Source organism: Macrobrachium nipponense, chromosome 14, assembly GCF_015104395.2.
Source record: "Macrobrachium nipponense isolate FS-2020 chromosome 14, ASM1510439v2, whole genome shotgun sequence".
Taxonomy (NCBI): Eukaryota; Metazoa; Arthropoda; class Malacostraca; order Decapoda; family Palaemonidae; genus Macrobrachium; species Macrobrachium nipponense.
In genome coordinates, this window is record NC_087207.1 from 19,945,284 (window position 1) to 19,966,971 (window position 21,688).

General features: G+C 37.7%; 1 protein-coding gene across 1 annotated transcript in view; it reads left to right on the top strand.

Moving 5' to 3' along the window:
• LOC135226367 (uncharacterized) overlaps positions 1-21,688 on the top strand; it is a 64,395-nt gene that overhangs the window by 39,881 nt on the left and 2,826 nt on the right. The window contains 7 exon segments of the mRNA XM_064265842.1: positions 8,825-8,992; positions 9,398-9,496; positions 10,928-11,085; positions 11,196-11,315; positions 12,244-12,359; positions 19,149-20,845; positions 20,848-21,688. Coding sequence (XP_064121912.1) covers positions 8,825-8,992; positions 9,398-9,496; positions 10,928-11,085; positions 11,196-11,315; positions 12,244-12,359; positions 19,149-20,845; positions 20,848-21,688 — 3,199 coding nt within the window.

Sequence of the window (21,688 nt, forward strand, 5' to 3'; positions counted from 1 at the left end):
GAAAAGTCCCCAGATTATTATTATTATTATTTTATTAGAAATAATGGCTACTTCAGCTGAAGTAGCCATTACTTTTATTAAAGCATGCACGAGAGAGGGTCTGCTTCCTAAGTTTATTATTATTATTATTATTATTATTATTATTATTATTCAGAAGATGAACCCTATTCATATGGAACAAGCCCACCGTAGGAGCCATTGACTTGAAATTCAAGCTTCCAAAGAGTATTATTATTGTTATTATCATTATTATTATTATTATTATTATTATTGTATTATTATTATTATTATTATTATTATTATTATTATTATTATTATTATTATTATTATTATTATTATTCAGAAGATGAACCTTAATCATATCAAATTATTATTATTATTATTATTCAGAAGATGAACCTTAATCATATCAAACAAGCCTCTAAAGAATATTTAGGTGGTCATTAGGAAGGAGTAAGAGGAGGTAAAAGGAAAACACAGAAAGAAGAGATATCTTATATCAAAATAAGAAACAATAAATCAATAGGTTTGTGAATTTATAAAAATGCATTTAAATGGAAGGAGAATAGTATTAGGGTGGTGAATCTTTGCATCTGTTTAACTTTATTTTTTGGGGAATCCTTTTTTTCGTCCTGAATTAAAACCCAGGTACAAATTGATCGCAATTGATTGACTGATTGAAGGATGCCTGGCACTAAAAAAAAAAGTTTCGCCAATTTCACCTGTGCGATTAAACCTTGATTTGAAAAGGTCGACTGGTGGGGTGTTTTTGGTGTGAGTCACTGGGCTAATAATGGATTTTTGTTGTTGATTATTGCCTTCTCTCTCTCTCTCTCTCTCTCTCTCTCTCTCTCTCTCTCTCTCTCTCTCTCTGGGTCAGTAGAGGGTAACATGTTGCGTTCGTGCAATAGGTAATGACTTTATTTCATATGTGATGACTGTCTCGAGAAAAAGATAAATTACACACACACACACACACACACACACACACACACACACACACACACACACTTATAGATTTTATATTCCATTTCCATTCATGAGTTCCGTTCTGTAAATTTTTAGATTCGGCTCTATAGATTTTATATTCCAATGTATCAATTTTAGATTGCGTAAATTTTATATTTCGTATATTCCACTCTATACATTTCATGTGCCATTCTATAAATTGCTTATTCCATAGATAAAAATTTTTTCTATAAAATTGATACGCCCTTCTATCAATTTTATATTCCAGTCTATAGATTTTATAATCCTATAAATTTTATATTCCATCTATAAATTTTATATCCCATTTGATAAATTTTATATCCCATTTGATAAATTTTATATTCCATTCTATAAATTATATATTCCGCCATAATTTTTATAATAAATTTTATAGATTTTATATTCCATTCTATAACTTGTACAGCATTCCTTCTAAAAAATTATCACTCAATTCCGGAAATTTTATATTCCTGCAATACATTTATAACCCACTCTATAAATTGTATAATCCGTAAATTTGAATTTTATTCCATAAATATTAGATCCATATTCAATTCGCAAGAACGCGAGTATCATTAAGTGGTAAATTACATTTGTGTGGGTGATTAGATGTGAAGATTCCTCCAGACACAGCTGTTTCGAAGTGCAGGTGTTTTAGCCGACGCTCTCTCTCTCTCTCTCGTATTTCCTAATGTAGAGTTATTTTTATATGAGAATCACACGTTAATTCTATCACACACTGGGGGGAGGGGGCGTTGACCCCTGTTCCTTGGAGACGTTGATTGAATGTCGTACATCACACGGACATCATATGTCTACATTATCTATGTACAGTTCCTGTCACTACTTGCGTCTATGTACTTCATCTATGTACAGTCTCTATGAACAGTTCCTGTCACTATTTGCATCTATGTACAGCCTTTATGTACAGTTCCTGTCATTATGCGCGTCTACTTACAGTCCCTATGTGCAGTTCCTGTCACTATTGGCATCTATGTACAGCAACTATGTACAGTTTCTGTCACTGTTGGCATCTATATACAGTTCTAGTCACTACTTGCGTCTATGTACATCATCTATGTACAGCCCCCTACGTACAGCTCCTGCGTATACTGCATCTATGTACATTATGTAGACCTGCGTACACGTCCTCTACGTACACACAGCTTCCGCTCCCGTCTCTGTGTACTGCGTAGAATTACCCGGAATTATTTTATTATAACCCATCCCTGCTCTCTACCTAATAGATTATACTCAGCTGACGCTCTCTCTCTCTCTCTCTCTCTCTCTCTCTCTCTCTCTCTCTCTCTCTCTCTCTCGTGCGTGCGTGCGTATGGCTGGCTTGCTTGCTTGCACGCGCAGTATGTTTTAGAAGAGTTTTTTTTGCATAGTAAAGCGTTTTTTATACTCCAAATATATTGAGATGTTCGGAAAACATACGCAGGAAATATGTTGGGAAAATTCTTTCTTTAGATATGTTGGGAGCATTTACGCAAATGGAGTATGTTGGGAAACGTGTGTATGCAATGAATTTCGTCGGGCAACATCTATACGCTAGTATGTTGGGAAACATGTCCACGCTATATGTATGTTGGGTAACATTTATACGCTAGTTTAGTTGCGGAAAACATTGGGTTAACGCAAGTGTTATGTTGTAAACACTGTTCAACGCAATATTGCTATGTTGGGTCAAAAACGGTAACATTTAATACGACCTTAATATGGTTGGGGGAGGACACATTTCATACCTATAAATATGTTGGGGAAACATTTATACGCAAAAATATACGTTGGGGAACATTCATACGCAGTAAATATGTTGGGGAAACATAACATTCAATATAAAAACATTTTAACTCCATGCTAGGAGAGAGAGAGAGAGAGAGAGAGAGAGAGAGAGAGAGAGAGAGAAGATGAAGAGAAGAATGGAGAAGATGAGAGAGAGATATGCACTCAGTAATGTACCTTCGTCACCCCTGTAATGTTAAAGAAAATAAAGAAAAAAAAATAAAAAAGGAGAGAATACGACCTACCCAACATACCGAAGTCACCCACATCCCTCGATAGTTTGACGACCTCGTAGAAAACGGGAATCGCCTCTTTGTTACGAGATTACAAACGTTTATTGTAGTCTTTATTCGATATTTATCGCTTTATTACGCTCATCTACGTCTTGCAAAGCCTCTTTGGTGACGGTACAAAGTGCGTAACGTTCCTCTAAAACGGTAGGTTGCTTTATAAGGCCGTTGCATTATAATTATATAACAAAGATAAGTGCGCGTAAAGTTTGTCTCTCTGCGCCTGCGCAAGAGAAGTAGAATTTGGGGGGCAAGGCCCTTTGTCCTCGGAGTTCGAGGACCGCTGATGTTTCTCTCGCAGAGAGAGACAGATTTACACCGGCCCCAGAGAGAGAGACAGAGATTACCCCTGTCCCCACAGAGAGAGAGAGAGAGAGAGAGAGAGAGAGAGAGAGAGAGAGAGAGAGAGAGGGTGTACCTGACCTTCGCAGTCTTTCGCGCCAGAATTCCACTCAGACAGCTCGGCTCACAGCTGAGCCGAGCCGCTCTGTTCTGCTCTGCTCTGCTCTCTTCCACACTCAGCGTTGGTGTCGTGTCGTGTGTCGGTTCAACGCCCCTTTTTGCGTGTTAACGCTCTTGTAGTTGGCTCCATATTGCTTGTGGTGGCTCTCTCAGATTATGGCTCTGAACGCCTCCTTCCTTATACTCTCCCCCCTTCCCCCCCCCCCCCCCCCCCCCCTATCTATGTTCCTAGGAGATTAGCTGGTGTTACGTAACATACTAATTCGTTAAAGGTGATTCTTCTCGTCCAGCTGCTTTCTGCTTTTTGAGAGAGAGAGAGAGAGAGAGAGAGAGAGAGAGAGAGAGAGAGAGAGATATTTATGACGTGATTCGTGACTGACGGAAGTATTAGCTAGAGAGAGAGAGAGAACTTTTGATATACTGGGTAATAACTACTTAACCCTGGAATGTTAAGTATATATAATTAAAAACGTATTGAGAGAGAGAGAGAGAGAGAGAGAATGTTTTAATATTCAGCGTAGTAACTATTTACCCGTGGAATGTTGAATATAAATGAATTAAAACGTATTGAAAGAAAGAGAAAGTGTGTGATCTTATGCGTGATTCGTGACTGACGGAAGTAGAGAGAGAGGGAGAGAGAGAGAGAGAGAGAGAGAGAGAGAGAGAGAGAGAGAGAGAGAGAGAGAGAGGGGGAGGCAGGACGGGTCTCTGTCTCTCCTGTCACTCAGTATGGCTTGGGTTGAGGTGGAGGTTCTTCTCTCAGTAGTGTAGTGGAACTCCGGTGGTATTGTGTCTATTTTTAAGACTTTTTGTGGTTATTGGACTAATGTGGACGTCGTCTTGGTGTATATTTTGTGACGTGTGGATATTTTACCTTCCTGGACCTCCTGTCGGTTATAGTTTGTGACTCAAATAGTTTGGATTCACCTCATGACATTTCAGTAGTGTTAAGTTGTGTGTATATTGCTCTAGACGTCGTGTTTGTGGTGCTGTAACTTCTAGCGTGTATATTTTCTTATTTTGAGACTGTGGTTATTTAACTTCTTTGGACGTCGTGTTCTTTTATTATTGTGTATATTTGTGACTTACTGTGGTGATTAGTTTCTTCTTGTGTATATTTAGTGAGTCGTGGTTATATAACATGAGGACATATCAGGATAGTGGTCTGTCTGGTGTCGTGTATATTTGTAACTCATATTGTGGTTATTTAAGCTCTCCGGTGGTTGTGATAGTGTATATTTTGTGACGTGGTTATTTAATCTCTTAATGTGTATATTTGAGACTTACTGTGGTTGTTTAAGGTTTCTGGACGTTGTGTTAGTGTTATTCCTGTTGTGGTGTATATTTTGTGACTCATATTGTGGTTATTAAACTTTCATGGGTTTCCGTGTTAGTGATATCATATCTGTTATTGTGTATATTACGTGATTTGTGGTTATTTAACTTTTCCGGTCGTCACGTTGGTGTCATCATTTCTCTATTGTGTATATTTTTTTTACTCAAACTGGTTTTGCGTGTGTGTATATTTGGTATGCCTTTATTGTGGTTATTTAATCAGAAAGTTGTTTTATGGCTGATTGTGCTGTTATTGTGAAAGTGTTGCTTCATGGCTGATTGTTGCTGTTATTGCGCATATTTTGTGACCATTATGTATATTATATGGATGACAGACTGTAGGTAGTTTTTGTGTGTTGGTTTGTGCATATTTCGCAATCAGTATGATGGTTATTTGTCCTGTGAATGTGGCGTTGCACTGACCAATATTTTCAATGTCAGATTATTTCCGGGTTTGGACGTATTTTAAAGGTCGAAACTTTATTTTCAATTTCGGACTTTGTCGTCAAGTTTGGAATGAATGTTCAAGGTCATAGTTCAATTTTAAGTCCTATTGTACAGTTTTTAGGGCTATCTTCAAGATCAGACTTTCTTCAGGGTCAGACTTCGTTTCCAAGGGTTGGTTACTTCTCAAGTTTGAATTTTATTTTCAAGGTCAACGTTTTACTGTATTCTCAAAGCGACTTAATTTCAAGGTTGTAATTTATTTCAAGGTCAAATTACAGTGCCAGATTCTGTTTTCAAGGTCGTACACTATTTCAAAGTCAGGTATACATCCTTCTCAAAGTCAGACTTGTGTCAAGATCAAACTTTATTTTGAAGGTTAGCCTTATATCCAGGTCGCAGAGTCAGACAATAACAATGTCTGAAGCATGTCAGTCAGACGCCCGTGTCAGATACGTTATCAGTCACTGATAGGTACCGCCAGTCTGTGATACAAACTTCCTTCCTAACCCCCCCCCCCCCCCACACACACACACCACACACACACACACACACTCTCACCTTATTTATACTCTCAAGTGGTTTACCGAAGTCTTTTGTTGGAACTGACTGTTCAATCGTGGTGGTGACGTGAGTAGGGGATATACTCAGCCTTTAAACAGTGATAACGGTTATTTTGCTCAAGTTTTGGGGGGAGATACTGACGGTTATTTTCAGTGAAGTATGGGATTGTGAATTGCGTTTGTAGTGAAATGGAGGGGGGGGGGGATACGAACAGTGTCGTGTTGTGCAAAACTATAAGTTGTTTTTTCTTTGAAACCTGTGCAAGCAGTTTTGCGTTGTTAGATTTGAAACTTTTGCTCTGAAAAGCAGAAACTTTGATGAAGCAGTTTTTGTCTTTTTCAAAACTTTGGATAATGACGTCTAGTCACGTTGGAAAGTTGTGATACAAACAGTACCATGCTGGGATGTTAGGATACTGACATTCTCATGTTAAAAGTTGGGGATACAAGCACAGTGTCATATAGAAAAGTTGCGATATTGGGATACAAAGTTGGGGATACAAGCACAGTGTCACATATAGAAAAATTTGGATATTGGGATACGATACAATCAGAGTCGCAGTGAAATGAAGGATCACTTGGATACCGACTGCTGACTCGTAAATCAGGTACTGAAATGGGAGATCCTGGCTTGAAGTAGTCAAGTGCAGAAATGCCGATACTGTTGCGTAGTCAAGTTACTGAAGAAAGGTGTTACGTGGTCTACTACTTTCGCATCAAGAGTTCCTGGCCCTGTTACTTTTAATATCAAGGGGTTACTGGCCTGTTACATTCATATCAAAAGTGTTTTGGCTTGTTACTTTCGTATCGAAGCGTTTTGGCTGGTTACTTTCATTATCGAAGTGTTCCTTGCCTGTTACTATTGTTACCCAAGTGTTTCTGGTCTGTTTCTTTTGTTATCGAAGTGTTCCTGGTCTGTTACTTTCGTACCAGAGTGTTTTTGGCCTGTTACTTTCGTATCAAAAAAGTGTTCCTGGTCTGCTACTTTCGTTATGAAAAGTGTTCCTGGGCTGCTACTTTCGTTTTAAAAAGAGTTCCTGGTCTGTTACTTCTGTATCAAAAATTGTTCCTGGTCTGTTATTTTCGAATCAAACTCTTATTGTCCAGTTACTTTCGTATCAAATTGTTCCTGGTCTGTTACTTTCGTATCAAATCGTTGGTGAACCTGACTACTTGAGGTGATGATATTGAAGTATTTTATATATTTATTTTTATTACACTTTATGTAAGTTTGTGGTGACTGAATTTAATGATGAAAGTAAGGACTATATTTTACATAAAATTGTGGGATTTTCGCCTGTCATGTTTGTGATGGGAATTAGTATATTTTTGCTTTTACTTCCCAAAGTATATTTGTTTGTTTCTTACTCAAGTGGGGTTTAGGTTTTAAGATGCAGCCTCTCTCTCTCTCTCTCTCTCTCTCTCTCTCTCTCTCTCTCTCTCTCTCTCTCTCTCTCTCTCTCTCCTTCACAAGGAAAGAAAAATGTTAAAACGGGTTGCATGATAGGATGGAAGATTCTCTCTCTCTCTCTCTCTCTGAAAAAAGTTTGTTGACATGAGAGTTCCTCGTGCATTGCGTGACCCGAATGCGTCAAGCGGGGATTGCGTCATCGACTAGGGCGTATGGGCCATGAGTGTGTATGTGCGTAAGTGTGTGAGTTAGCTATGATGTAAACAAAGTTTCTCTTAGAGGTGTCGTTGACCCCATGTTCTCTCTGTCAGTTCCTGGTACTTTTGTGAATGAGTGTCGTGTTTTAGTGTTTTATGTGATTTGCGAGTGTTTGCTTTGTTTAAAAAGAAACATTTTATTTTTATATATATGTATGTATTTTGTTTTCAGGTAATTGTAAATACATAAATACTTTTTGTGTGTAATGCAATTTATGTATATACGATTACCCCACAATTATAGTCTGGTTGTTAATAAAAATGTTGTGCGTGAATTTCGTAGGATCTTTGTGTGTGTGTGTGTTTTATGTATGCCATTAATACACACACACACACACACTTTCTGGTTGCAATACAAATTTTGTAAGTGAATTTCGTAGCTAATTTTGGAAAGTGCCGCAAGATATACACCTGTTTAGATGGCAAGAATCATGTCATGTCATTGAATTTTTAACCATATTTTTATCATTCGTATTCCAGTGTTACAGTGTTGAAAGAAGCAGTTGGAATTTGGAGTCATATTGGGATATTCCAAGAAAGTGGTAGTGAATGTAGTTTTGACTCGTGTGGAAAATCTATTATAAAAACTCGTATGTTTGCTGGGACTGTGTTTGACATTATCAGCTAATCATTTATCAGTGTGGTGGACAGAAAGCGTAGCAGTTTCAATTTTTGTAATTTCCTGTTTATGTGCGTAACTGTTATTCCATAATCAAGTCCCACACCATGATGCTTATAGAGTTTTTCAAAGGGATATTTTTCCCTAAGGTAAGAATTCATCTAAGAGGATATGTTGCTTTTAGTAACTGTTATGCTTGCTTTCATTTGTGTCAAGTAAACTTGTATATTAATTTATTGATCATATAAGCTTATGTTCCCCTTAGGAGGCTAGTAGGGCTATTAGTTCACCTCAGGTGGTGTACTGTAGGCATTACTTAAGGTTCTATGTAGCATCCCTGTGGCCCCTAGCTGCAACCCCTTGCATTACTTTTTACTGTACCTCTGTTTATATTCCCTCTTTTCCATCTTTCTATCGACTCTCTTTTGACAAGTGTGTCATAGTACAATTATGAGTTTTCCCTCTTGTTAAACTTTTAAAACATTATAACTCTCAATTCCCCTTTCAGTGCTGAATAACCTCATAGGCCCCAGTGCTTGGCCTTTGGCCAGTATTTTAGATTACAGTCAGAGTCAAACATATAGCAACATAGGTCATCGATTTAGATGACGTACAACCATATTTACAGAATAATTGATTGAATTTGCTTTTCTCTCTCTCTGCAGGATTATGACAAATCGAACCATGACACAAGTTTACGGAAGAAGCTTCTCCTGTCGCCAACTCGGGTCAACAGCAGCGGCACTGCGACAGCTGTGTTCCAGCCGGCTGCCACTGACATCTACCTGTGCGACAAATGTGAAAATGAGTTTTATAGCCTCCGTGAGGTTCAGGTAAGTTGTCTTCTTGCTTGGTTTCATTTTCCTTTAAAAAAAAAAAAAGGGAATTAGAATTTGGTACACCGACAGGACTTAATGGCAGTTGCATGTATTTTGATTACGTATGTGTTTTTGTACTTGAAATGTGTATACTACAAGAACAGTTGGTCACACATCTGGAAACCCCCTTCCTCCATAGGGTAGGGGATATTGCCATCAGTGTACCTTCTGCAGTGCACTTGTAAGCATTACTTGTCCCACATCTGAAATGCTCCTGTAGGGGGTTAGTGCTATCACTCAAGGTTCTTTGCAGTTGTCAAAACTTTTTCCATCTGCAAACAAGAATCTGGTTTATGCTGAGATGTATGGTTCCTATCGATAATCAAAATCAGATCGATAATACCTAAATCCATCTTCCAGATTCACGAAAAGAAGTGTTGTGGTGAAGCCCCTCCTTCTCCGGTACCACCATCTCCCGATCCGGAACCTGCTGAGGAAGACTTGGAGCCAGCTGGACAGGTGAGTTGCACTTTATTCGATAAATTTTTTTTGTGTACTTGATATACTATATTTTATTTCCTGTGCATTGTAGAAGTTGGCTTCACATGTGAAATACAGTGTTATCCTGCCTTTTTGCAAGGATATGTTCCAGAACCCTCTAATAAAGGTTATAACTGCTTAATACCAGATACCCATTTAAATAAAATGCTTATAACTGCCTGATTTAACAGTTCGCCTCCTAATTTAATACAAAAGAAAGTGAATTCCTGATAATTTTAGAAATGTAGCCCATAGGAAAATTCGCGAGTTGGTGAAAGTTCCCACGGAAACGTGAAAATTATGTTCCACGAAAATCTGCGACAAAGTGAAGAGTGGAAAAGTGAAGCTCATGGCACCCCTTCAAAAATAAATTCTCTCTCTCTCTCTCTCTCTCTCTCTCTCTCTCTCTCTCTCTCTCTCTCTCTCTCTCTCTCTCTCTCTCTCTCTCTCTCTCTCTCTCTCTCAGGGGTGCCATGCTCTATTCTAATGGGTCTAAAATAAGAAAACTAATGGAAAACATCCTGAATTAGTGCAGATTCAAGTTCTGTGGAACTGGCTGACTAGGCCACAATAGGGTCCCTACTTTCTTATAGGAGTATGTAGGAAAATCGTTGAGGAGTTAACTCAGGTGTGCAGTGTGGGCCCTGTGCCTCTTGTTGTTCTTCCTTATGCCTTTAAATTGTCAATATTTCAATTGTATCACCAGGATTACATACTATCACCATTTAACTTCCTCTTGAAGATAAAAACTATGAATTTTTATAAAACTAAATTCTGTAGTGATCATCAGAACTATTTACTATGGGTTTAGGACACCTAACTCCAGTTATTGCAGTACAGTATTCAAGCCTATGTAAAACAAAGTGGTTTATTTTTATTTTGAGAAATGTCATGAATATGAAAAAGTGTTCATGCATCTTGATGCTTAATTTTACCCGTTGTAGGAGACTGATCTTTTCAACCGCAGTAGAACCAGTTGCGTATGCTTATGTTTTGAATTTTGAAGTTCGTGCTTTGGCTTGCTACAAAACTATTTCTGTTGTAATTTATTATTATTATATTCAGGAGATAAACCCTGTTCATATGGAACAAACCCACAGGGACCATTGACTTGAAATTCAAGCTTCCAAAGAATGTGGTGTTCAATTGAAAGAAGTAACAGAAGGTAATATTAAATACAGATAGAAGAGTTCAGCTATTAAGAGAAAGTAATACAGAAAGAAGAGATCAGCAATTAAAAAAGAGAAAGTAAATTAACAAGTTAATAAATAAATAGATTAAAATATAATTAAGTTCTGGAAGGCAAGGAGAATGAATATCCTGTCTGAAGGTTGGTGTCATTTGGAATATTTCTGTAGAGTATTCTTTAAATATTTTATTTTGATGATTAATAATTTATTAATCTTGCAGGTGCCATTCCTGGCATACTTCAGGCTACAACCAGCAAAGCACACAGGCATCGAGCCGTACATGTCCCCAAGGAAAAGAAGTTCGTCGCCACCGAGAAAACTTATCGGCTCAATGTTCCCACGTTTTGAGTCCATCCCACTGACTTCTCCTCTAGGAAAGTAAGTAAAGGATTTGTTCTGGCATGACTTAAGAGACTCTGTGGTGATAAAAGTAGTGTTCGTTTTTCATCATCTTCAAATTCCTTAGTAAAATGGCTATTTCTTTGCAGATTTCTCTTGGCAAACTCCAAACTACGTAATAAGTACCAAGCATCGCAGCATCTTGTCATACGATATGAACGCCATCTTCATGCAACGCCGCATACTGATATTGTGTCTAGCAGAGACAGGTAGATTTTGGCCTCTTAATATTATGACTGATAGTTATGTAAAAGAATACAGACACCACCCTCTTTACAAACAAGATACAGTGTTCCCCCTTATTCACACACACACACACACACACACACACACAGAACACACACACACACACACACACACACACACACACACACACACACACACACACACACGTGCGAATAGCCAGAACCTGGAAATAGTTGAAACTCCTATAAAAACTTAAAACTGCCTATTTGGTTTAATAAAACTCAAAGAAAAACCCACTACAAATTTTTATACCTTTTTTTTCTAGTAGTTTTATCACAAAAAGTGTGTTTTATGATGAAATTGAAAAAAAAAAAAAACTGGAATTTGTGGATATTTCTCATAGAAAAATAATGCGAATACGTGAATTTCCCGCGAATAATGGTGGTGTACGTTCCAGAGAGAAATCCTCGAATGTGCGAGTCCGCAAATCCGGAGTCCACGAATACTGGGGTTCACTGTACATTCTTGATGGCTGTTTTTATGTTGAATTGTTTGCCAGTTGGTAACTGTACTTTTCATGCCTGTTCAAGTACATTATGATAAAATCAGTACAGTACTGTACGCTTTTTCATCTTAAAACACAATACACTCTACACACAGTATTGTATGTACAGAATAAGTGTGCAAGACAAACTTTAACTTACTAGTTGCAAAGGGGGAGTGCTCTGAACACTGTATTCATTTGCGGTCCCGTTTGTTTGTATCTGGAAAGTTGAATGTTTGTATGTATGTAGGGTGGTGCCTGTAATGAAAAATTTTGAAATAAAAGCTCTGGTGGTTGGTCATTGCAAAGTTAAGACTAATTTAAGTTAATTCTTTATAGAATACAGTATATTGACGTCATTTGATGACTACCCAGTTCTCCATTCATGTTCATTGTATTCATCGTAGGTGTAATAACCGCTGGATCGTGGTGTGGCGTCCCAACAAAGAAGAACAACCATGGTGTCACCTGTATTGTTTCAGTAAAAGACAGAAACGAGAACGACTGTTAACAATAGAGACAGGTTTGTGTTTATTTTGTTGTCGTTTGTATAAGTTACCTTCTTGATGTCTTGTTTTTTTCCGGCCAGATTCCGTTTACTCTTTGTTTCACCATCATGAATTCTCTGCAGTTCTGTATGAAACCCAAGTTGTCTACTGTAACCTGAAAAGGTTTCAATTGTTCTCTTACTCAGCAAGAAGGTGCAGAAAAGATCTTGCATATTTCTGCATTTCTGATTGAGCATGTGATACTATGAGAGGACCTGGATAGCAGCTGTCAGTGGGGTAGACAATACCTTGTTCTTTTTTGCTGTCATGACCAGTTTTCTAATCTTTTTTGCCTGATATGCCTACCATCAGTTGTGCCCCTCAAACCTATATAATTTTGATGCATGATAGTATGCCTCCAAGAAGCTGAGAGTATGCTTGTGAGATGCCACGTATATATTTGCTGTGAGCAAGTCCTTTTATTTAATGTTTGACTTTCGTAGCCTTAGAGGGAGTATTATTCACAATATTGCTTGTTATAATAAGACCACAGATTCAGATTTCAGTAGACTCCTATGCCTCTCTTGAAAGATATATTCAAAATAAGCACAGATAATTTGAGCAAGGTAATTTGAAGAATTGGGAGAGGTAGATGGGAGAAAACCAGAGCGAATGAACTAAAAGAAAAGGCAGAAAGCATTGGAGGAGTGGTTGCTGGAATTAATTATAGAACCTTACAAGGAACTCTGTAAGTGGTACCCCTTACGAGATATTGCTGAATAGGACTTTCTATCTGAGAAGTGACTAAACTGTGTACTACATATATCTCAACTTGAATTCATTAAAGCTCTTTTGTAAGGCTTCTCTGAATAGGTCACTGCTAATTGGCAACTTTATGACTGTGTGCAGTTGCTCTTTTTAAAGAAATGCAGCTTTAATAGAATTTAGATTTCTTTGTTAAAAGCGAACTTCTTCGGTTAGCTGCATTAATGTTAGGTCGTAGTGTGCATCAGTGATTGTAATAATCCACCATTGACTGTTTGGTTTGCATCAGACCTCACAAATCATGCAGTACCTTTTCATATCTTGTCCATATCATAGACCTTAATGTCCCTTGAAATTAATTATGTACTGGCTTGTATCTGTCTTGTACCTTTTTCCCTTCTTCCCCCACTAGCACTACTCCCAAATTTGTGATGCTTATCAGCCAAATTATCTACTCTGTCCTGAATATTCAAGTGCACTAGAATGATCATAACTTGATTTTTGAGATAGGTCTGTTCTTGTTGAATTTTATATGGTATTTATGAAGTTTATGAGGAAAAAATTCTAGGAATCATGGCTTTCTTTTAAATACTTTTCCTTTACTGTGAAGTGTAGTCAGTAACTATAGACCTACTTCTGTATCTGTCTTAAAAATATACAGTGGCTTGTTTTCTTCATAAAGAAAGAAAGTCAGTGTATTGTTTTATCAATATTTCTTCTCAATGATTCCACTGTTGGTATTTCTTTTCCATGTTTCTGTGTCCTTCCTTTTATTCACTCTTCATGAAGCCTCTATATGTACAGTTCGTATTCCAGATTCTTCTTAAAAAATCAGCAGACTTTTTACATGTTTTCATAGCTTCAAAATCTGCTTAATGATACAGTTCTGAAACCCAGTATTTAATGAACTTGAATCTGGAGGCTTATTTATCATTTGTAAAGGTTTATGCAAAGATGCTTTAATCCAATTAGAGAAATATTTCTTTCAAAGTGGGATGGTTATAAATCATTGTGATTGTTTCTGTATGAAGCATAGGCTCAGTATTTAATGAACTTGAATTGGGAAAGATAGATGGAAAGATGCTTTAAATCTGATCAGGAAAATACCTCATACAAAGTGGGATGTTTATAAATCATTATGATTGTTTTTTGGTAAAAAGGATAAGCCCAGCATTGGATTGGGAAAGCTCATATATCATTTATAAAGGAATGCAAAATTGCTTTAAATATAATCAGAAAGATATTTCATGCAAAATGGGATGTGGATAATCCATTATTATTGTTTCTATAGGAGCAGCTTTACTTCAGTAGTAGACTACAGAAGTGAAAAATATGCCATTAGTAGACTACAGAAGTGAAAGAAATGGAATATCACTACTTTTTGAGAGAATGCATACTATTCAGTAGAATGTCCTTTTTTTAAAAATAATAAGTACTAATAGTACATATTAAAACAGTTCGTATCAAAGGTTAGACTGTGACACCCTTTGAACCAAGATGAACTTCATTTTGTAGGAGCTCGTATCTCTTCTAATTGTTCACATTTATTGGGCCTCAGGATATGAATAGCTCACATGTGCCCTGTCACTAATGCAAAGGAGGCAGGTCAACACTGTTATATTTATTTTATGTGAGTATATTTAGATTCAACCAACAGTGATTGTTAAGTTTTGGAAACAAACCAATAAAGGAACTTATCAAAATTATTTTTTGTTTATCCTGTTTTTGGTAAAATCTAAATTTCGTTAATGAAAACATACCTCGTGACCAGCCTTGCGAGAGGTAGAATTTTAAATCTCCAGTGTGGTTAAATTATATAATAATAGTAATAATGATAATTATAATAATACTAATAATAATAGTAATAATAATAATAATAATAATAATCCATGCTTGGAATATGCACTGGTTAAGGATGTCTTGAAGGTGATTACTTAGCTACTGACAATCAATGAATTCTTTTAAAAACTGTTAGTCTAACAAACCCCTTTACTTTTTAACCCTTTCTATTAAAATCACTCTTAGAACCTGGAATGAAACTTTTCTAATCGGTTGGTGGAAAATATCTCCTAAGGACATCTTTCGTAGCCATCAGTTTTAGTTATCCTCTACATAATAGGAGATGATCTGTTGTAAACGCTTCATGGTTCCTCCAGTGCTTGAAGCTGTAGGTTTTCCCCTATCTCCAAGATAGCCTTTGGCCTTGTTTTCAATTTGGTCATTATCGACATTACATTTATTCCTTTCCGAATACCCATGTTGTGTGAGAATGGCTTCATTTCAGTCTAAAGTAAAGGACAATTAGAGAACACAAATCTGTTCGAAGAGGTTTTCTTTTATCTCCAAAATAGCTTTTGGCCATTTTTAAATTGCTTATTATTGACATTACGTTTACTCTTTTCCCGATGCTTGGGCATGCACATATTGTATGAGATTGGCCTTATTTCAGTCAAGCAAAGCACGAGTGTTTGACGAAAATCTGTTGTAAGAAATTACTTCTGAATCACTAATCTTTAAGGTCTATCCAGTAGTAAACGTTTTTAAACCATGCTTTGACTTGTTGGAAACAATCTGAGTCTTATTCATTTTATAAGAGTCAGCCATTCAGACCAGCCCATAAGTAAGGTTTTTAGCTTATCGGTATGTTTAAACTACCTTTTATAACCAACTAATTCAGTTTCCCTAATAGTTCTGGTCACTTTCCCTATATCAGGGATTTTTTTTTTTTTTTTTTTTTTGCAGTTGCAGCTATGATTTCTGCTGTGTTTAATTAGCAGTGACCACCCCTTTCCACTTATTGCACTGTAATTTTATCAGTGTTGTTTATTTTTTGAATAATGTAATATTGAAAAAATTTAGATAGGGGATTGGGTTGTAACATCCTCCAAACCAAGAGAGTATCACTTTGAAGTATTTAATCTCATCATCCAATTGGTCATACTTGTTTGACCCCTAGTATGACCCCCTTATACTTTAGTGAATATTCAAATTCCTCCAACAGCCCCAACATTGATAAGCCATGCATATCAGTAAAGTAAGATTTTATCCCATTCACATTTAGTTTTCTGAAAAGAAAACTATTGTGTCAGCCTCCTTTGTCCGTCTGCACTTTTACTTTTGTCTGTCCGCCTCAGATCTTAAAAACTATGATGCTAGAGGCGTGCAAATTTATATGCCGATCATCCACCCTTCAGTCATCAAACATACCAAGTTGCAGCCCTCTAGCCTTAGTAGCATGCATCTGGCAGTGATGTAGGCCAGGCCACGCCGGGCTGTTGATAAAATTTCAAGGGATGCTCATACAGCATTTTGTTTGCCAAGACCACCGAAAGATAGATCAATTTTTGGTGGCCTTGATTGCACGATGTACAGATGCTCAATTCCGCCAAAGAAACTTTAGTGCATTTTGTACTTGTTTAATATTATTATCCTCATTCACATAGTGACTGATCTCAAGCATCTGTTGAATAAGGGTCACATTTATATGACGGAGTTTATTGCTTCAACAGAAGTTACTTATGTTGATGTCAAGTGTTTAAAACCAATTTTTCAATGAAATTTTGCCAGAATCGGCATCTTCCGTTTGATCACAACACAAAACATTGGAGATTTTGTAATTAATTTGGAGTGAGACATAATATGTCTGCTTTTAAGAAGAAGCCCTTCTTGCCACCTATGTGAGGCAATTTTAACAAACTGATTAGTCAAGGTATATAACTTTGTTAATCTAACCTGTCTACTGCTCGCATCGAAGTCTTCATTTCTAATTAATGAAATTTTAATATTTTACCAAGAGTTTTTGGTGTTTGAAAGTAAATGTATTTTCGAGGTCGTTGTTCAAAATGCTAAGTCTGTTCCCGGAAAACTTGAGTTTTCTCGTAATTCTTTCATGTATCTTTGGTTACTTAAACTTCTTAGGAGCTTCCCATAGTCAATCCACAGTGATTATTGTGGAATGTTTTTGGAACTACTTCATTTCCCATTTCAGACTGAATGGAATCAAAGGCTATTGACAGTCCCCCCACCTTTCCAGCTTTAGATGAGTTTTCCATTTGTACAGGTGTTGTATGCCTCTTCTAAATGTATAATATTATTTTAGGCAGTTATGTTTGAAGGGGAGAGATTCTTTTACCAAAAAAAATTCATAACATGCCAGGCCTCCCTATACATACTACGTATATGTACCGTGATAAAAAAACCCTTCTGCAGTCTTTAAACTTTGGTGATATTTTTCCATATATTGACAAGTCTTCCTGTACTCAGTAGTCTGTGTAAGCTATCTAATAATTATATAATCATAATATACTGAAGACTAGTATTAATGATCTCTTCCATTATTTTTGGTCATCATTTCCAAGACCCGTACTTTTCTTTCTGTTCTTGTTTTGCCTTCATTCCTTGGGTAGGTATGAAGAGTTATCCATTTCATACATCTTTGTGTATTAGGTCAGTTTGTTTGAGAAGGGACCCAGCCCGTCTCGTTTCTCAAACTTTTATCTTCTTATTACAGAGGACTCCTCTTACACTCTACAAAAGTTGCTATTTCAGCCTCCATTCCATTGAGCTCAAGAGCAGAGTTCCATCTGTCAGGTGGCATTGTAACAGTGCCATATTGCTCCTTTGTTGATTAATCCCTGAATCCGTCGATCTCGAATCTAGCAATTCATTAGCTTGTATCGTCCACGCTACTAACAAGGTTTGGACTTGTCCTCCTGCTACTGGCTTTCCTGATGTGCAATTATTGTTCTTTTAAGAAGCATTCCTGTGGTTTTTTCGTGGTTAAACCTCAGCCCCTCTTTCTTTTTTTTTTTACTCTGAGGGAAGACCAGAAAAGGCCGTTATGGTATGAGTTTTATTGGACTTACTCAAAAGGAAAGCAATTGGTATTAGTCTTGTAATAGTCGTATTCATTATAGTAGTATTAGTAGCAAGAATTAGTAGTCATAGTCTAGTATAGCACTTGTAGTAAGAATACTACCTACTAATATATTGTGGGAATAGGAGGTTTTAGGTGTGACTAGACATAATTTTAATTTATCCCCACGTAAATTAGTAGTAGTAGATCATGGTAATGATTGGGAGAGATAGTGTGTAGTGTTCACTTGCATAATTTGGATATTTTTTTATATTATTGTTTTCATAACACCCTTGTAAGCGCCTCAGTGACGTGGTTGGCTTGGTCTTGGCCTGCCACCTCGATGGCCGGGAGTTCGATTCTTGGGCATTCCACTGAGGCGTTAGAGATGTGTATTTTTGGTGATAGAAGTTCACTCTTGATGTGGTTCGGAAGTCACGTAAAGCATTTGGTCCTGTTGCGGAATAACCACTGGTTCCATGCAACATAAAAACGTACAAACAAACAAACAAATATAACACCCCTGTAGGGATTACTGTACTTGAGGTTCTTTGCAGCGTCCCTTTGGCCCTCAGCTGCACCCCCTTTCACTCCTTTGACTTTACCTCTAGTTAAGTTTTCTTTCTTCCGTCTTACTTTTCACCCTCTCCTAACAGTTGTTTTATAGTGTAACTGTGAAGTTTTCCTCTTGTTACACCATGCAAACCTTTTTACTGTCAGTTTCCCTGACAGTGCTGAATTCTATTTCATTAATTTTTACATGTACTGCACTTTTTTTTTTTTTTTTTTTTTTGTTTCATTTGTAAAGGTGTTTCTTTTAGTTGGTACATTGAGGGTGTCATAGGTGGACAAGTTTCTTTGAGAATCGGTTCATGAATAAAGCCTTCAAATTTAAATTTTCAGTTTTAATTGTACATAAAGTGTTCTGGTTTTCATCTAAACATACTTGTTAAGTGGAAATTAGAGTTTATTTTTTTGGTGTGGTTTATTTTCAGGCTTGTTTTGAGATGGTACCTATATGTTATGCTCATTTATACAGTTGAGACCTATTAGTTAGAAGATGCATTTTAGGAAATAATCTCTTAGCCTTTCAAAAGTACAAGTTAGTTGACATTGTGTATTTTTCATTGGAAAGTAGTCTAATCTAGTTTCATCTAGTGTAATGAAGTCTTCCTCATTTAATTACTTGCTGTACTGATTTCAGGGTTGAACAGGAGGACTCGAGAACTGCTCTCCAAGTGTCGTCCTGTTACAGTGGCCGTTAAGCGTCTGCAGAAGAGGGTTGTAGACAGGATAAAGAGACTCAACGGGCCAAGTGCTCCCTGCATAGACCTAACAGATGAACCTCAGAGATTGTTCACGGACATGTATTTCCATTACCCAGGAACCTTCGTGCCATCCTCTACTGCTTGCGGAATAACTCTGAATGGCACACCGAAGTCGGAAGATCCCCTGAGGCTGTTTTATGATTCAAATGAAACTACCCTCAATTTTGGGGCGTCTTCGTCCTCGTCCCCGTCATTATTTCATCCGCCTGTCGTCCCTGTACCTGTAGGTAGCAGACATGTTGGTATTACCCAGCATCTTCACCACAACTGGGGCAATGAGTCGGAGCCTCCAGAGCAAGATCCTCTTGCATTTAATCCGGGTGATATTATCAATCATGACATTATATCAATATTGCCTATCACACCAACTAATATGTTACAGAACCACTCCTCACTGAGCATGGGGGGTAATGTTAATCACAGTACCCCAAGGCAATCAAACAGTCACTGTAAAGGTTTAAGTCGCACACCTCCCCCGGGACCAAAATGCTCGAAAATCAATAGGGAGGCTTTATCCAAAAGGCAACATGTACAACAACAGCCTGGTAATACTTACATGCTCTCCAACAGTGACTTACTACAACTAACGCAAGGAAATTATGGTGTCTTAGGTAGATTTCATACCAATGAGAGGGAAATGTCAGTGAGTGCAAGTACTACTGTGTCTGGTCTAAGTGTTTCTAGTACTAATTCCCCACAAAATTTGAATCGGTACCAGGGAAATTCTCTGAAAACTTGTATAAAAAATTCAGTGCCTCTGCTTCCTGAAAACAATAGCATGGTGCTACCGCATACCACTGGTGCCCCTCCTGGTAGAAACTCTTTGATCGAAGTGATTGATCTCTCGAGTGATGACGACGACAGCGGAAGAGTTAGAGTTTATAGTGAAGCAGACCGTGCGCCTTCCCAGTTAGATGGATTGTCTTGTTATCCTCATTCTGGTGTCAAAATGCCAGGCTCTTCCAAATCTTCTTTGCCAAAAAATGGGAATAGCCATTGGTCGTCAAATTGTAAGTCCCACTGTGATGCTGGACGCGTAGGGGACTTGGCGACCAATGGCCAGCCTCCTAATGTCCTGAAAAATCCTGCTTTTGTAAATCAGAGCTTTAACTGTAGTGAATTCCCCCTTCCTTCTTCTGTACAGCCTCACAACAGAACAGAAACAAATTCACGTAAACGACCTTGTGAGGATCCTCCTCCGGATTATATTGGTGGGAAACTTGTGGTCCTTGATGTTTCTAGTGTGGGTATGAAGGTGGTATCTTGGGGAAACCTCTCGGAAAGTGATCTCACAGCTATGTCTTGTAGGCCATTTGGGGAGAAGGCGTTGGCTCACCCTGTGGCAGCTCCCCGCGACACGGAGAGAGAAGTGAGAGGGCGCTTGGTACAGCAGCAGGGTATCTCTGGAGACGTTGATGTGCATCCAGGTTTCAGTCAGTCAGGTGCCTTTGTCAGTACTGCCAGATGTCAGTATAGTTTGGAGAAAAATGAGCCATGCAATCATCAGAACCACTTGTTGAAAGAGAGGAAATCTGACAGCTCTGTTGTTAAAGGGAAAAAAATTTCGCGTATAATAACCAGAAGCTGGACTTGGAAACGGAAAAAGTACACGGTGGTTTATTAAAGAATCTTGTGAGTACTGTCAGCAAGGGAGTGGGGTATATATGCTCATTGGTAGGTGCTGCAAGCAATGATGGAATGGAGTCAGTGTCTAACAATACTGTAGAGAGTAATTCTAGATGCTCAATCAACCTAACGTACTTGGGTGATAGTGCTTTGAAAAGGAATGTATCAAGTAGTTCATTGAAAGATAGAGAGTTTGGTGGTGACAGTCAGTCCACAAAAGTGCCTAAGGAAGTTGCTAAACTGCTGAAGGATGAGTGTCGGGAGCTCAATCGCAACGGACTGAGTGATCTGAGGTCAATTGACACGCAGAACTGCAAGTTGACCAGGAGATCTGTTGAACGGACTGTTCCGAGAAGAGCACTAAGGCAAAGGATTGAGGAGACGAGTCAAAACAATGAAGAGTATGCAGAAGATTGCAATTATCTTGACAATATGAGTGAGCGTTCTGCGGCTCTGAGCGTTTCTTCGAAATCATCCGACATGTTATCGAATTACATGGATGAAAATGGAAATTCGCCGTCGTATTCAAAGACTAAACTGAATAAGGAAGCTCAGTATGCCCAGTATCTATCACAAGTGGAGGGGAGCAATAAAAACAACAACAATAATAATAATAGTGATAACAATAATGATAATGAAGTTATGAATGGTATTGATAATAATAATGATATCGTAGGACAGTTTGTCAGTGGTAGGAAAGACAAAACATTTACAGATCATTATAGAGGTAGTGTTGGGGGAGCAGCCTTCTTGAATCGAAGTAGGTTACAAAGCAGTGATTGTAATGCTA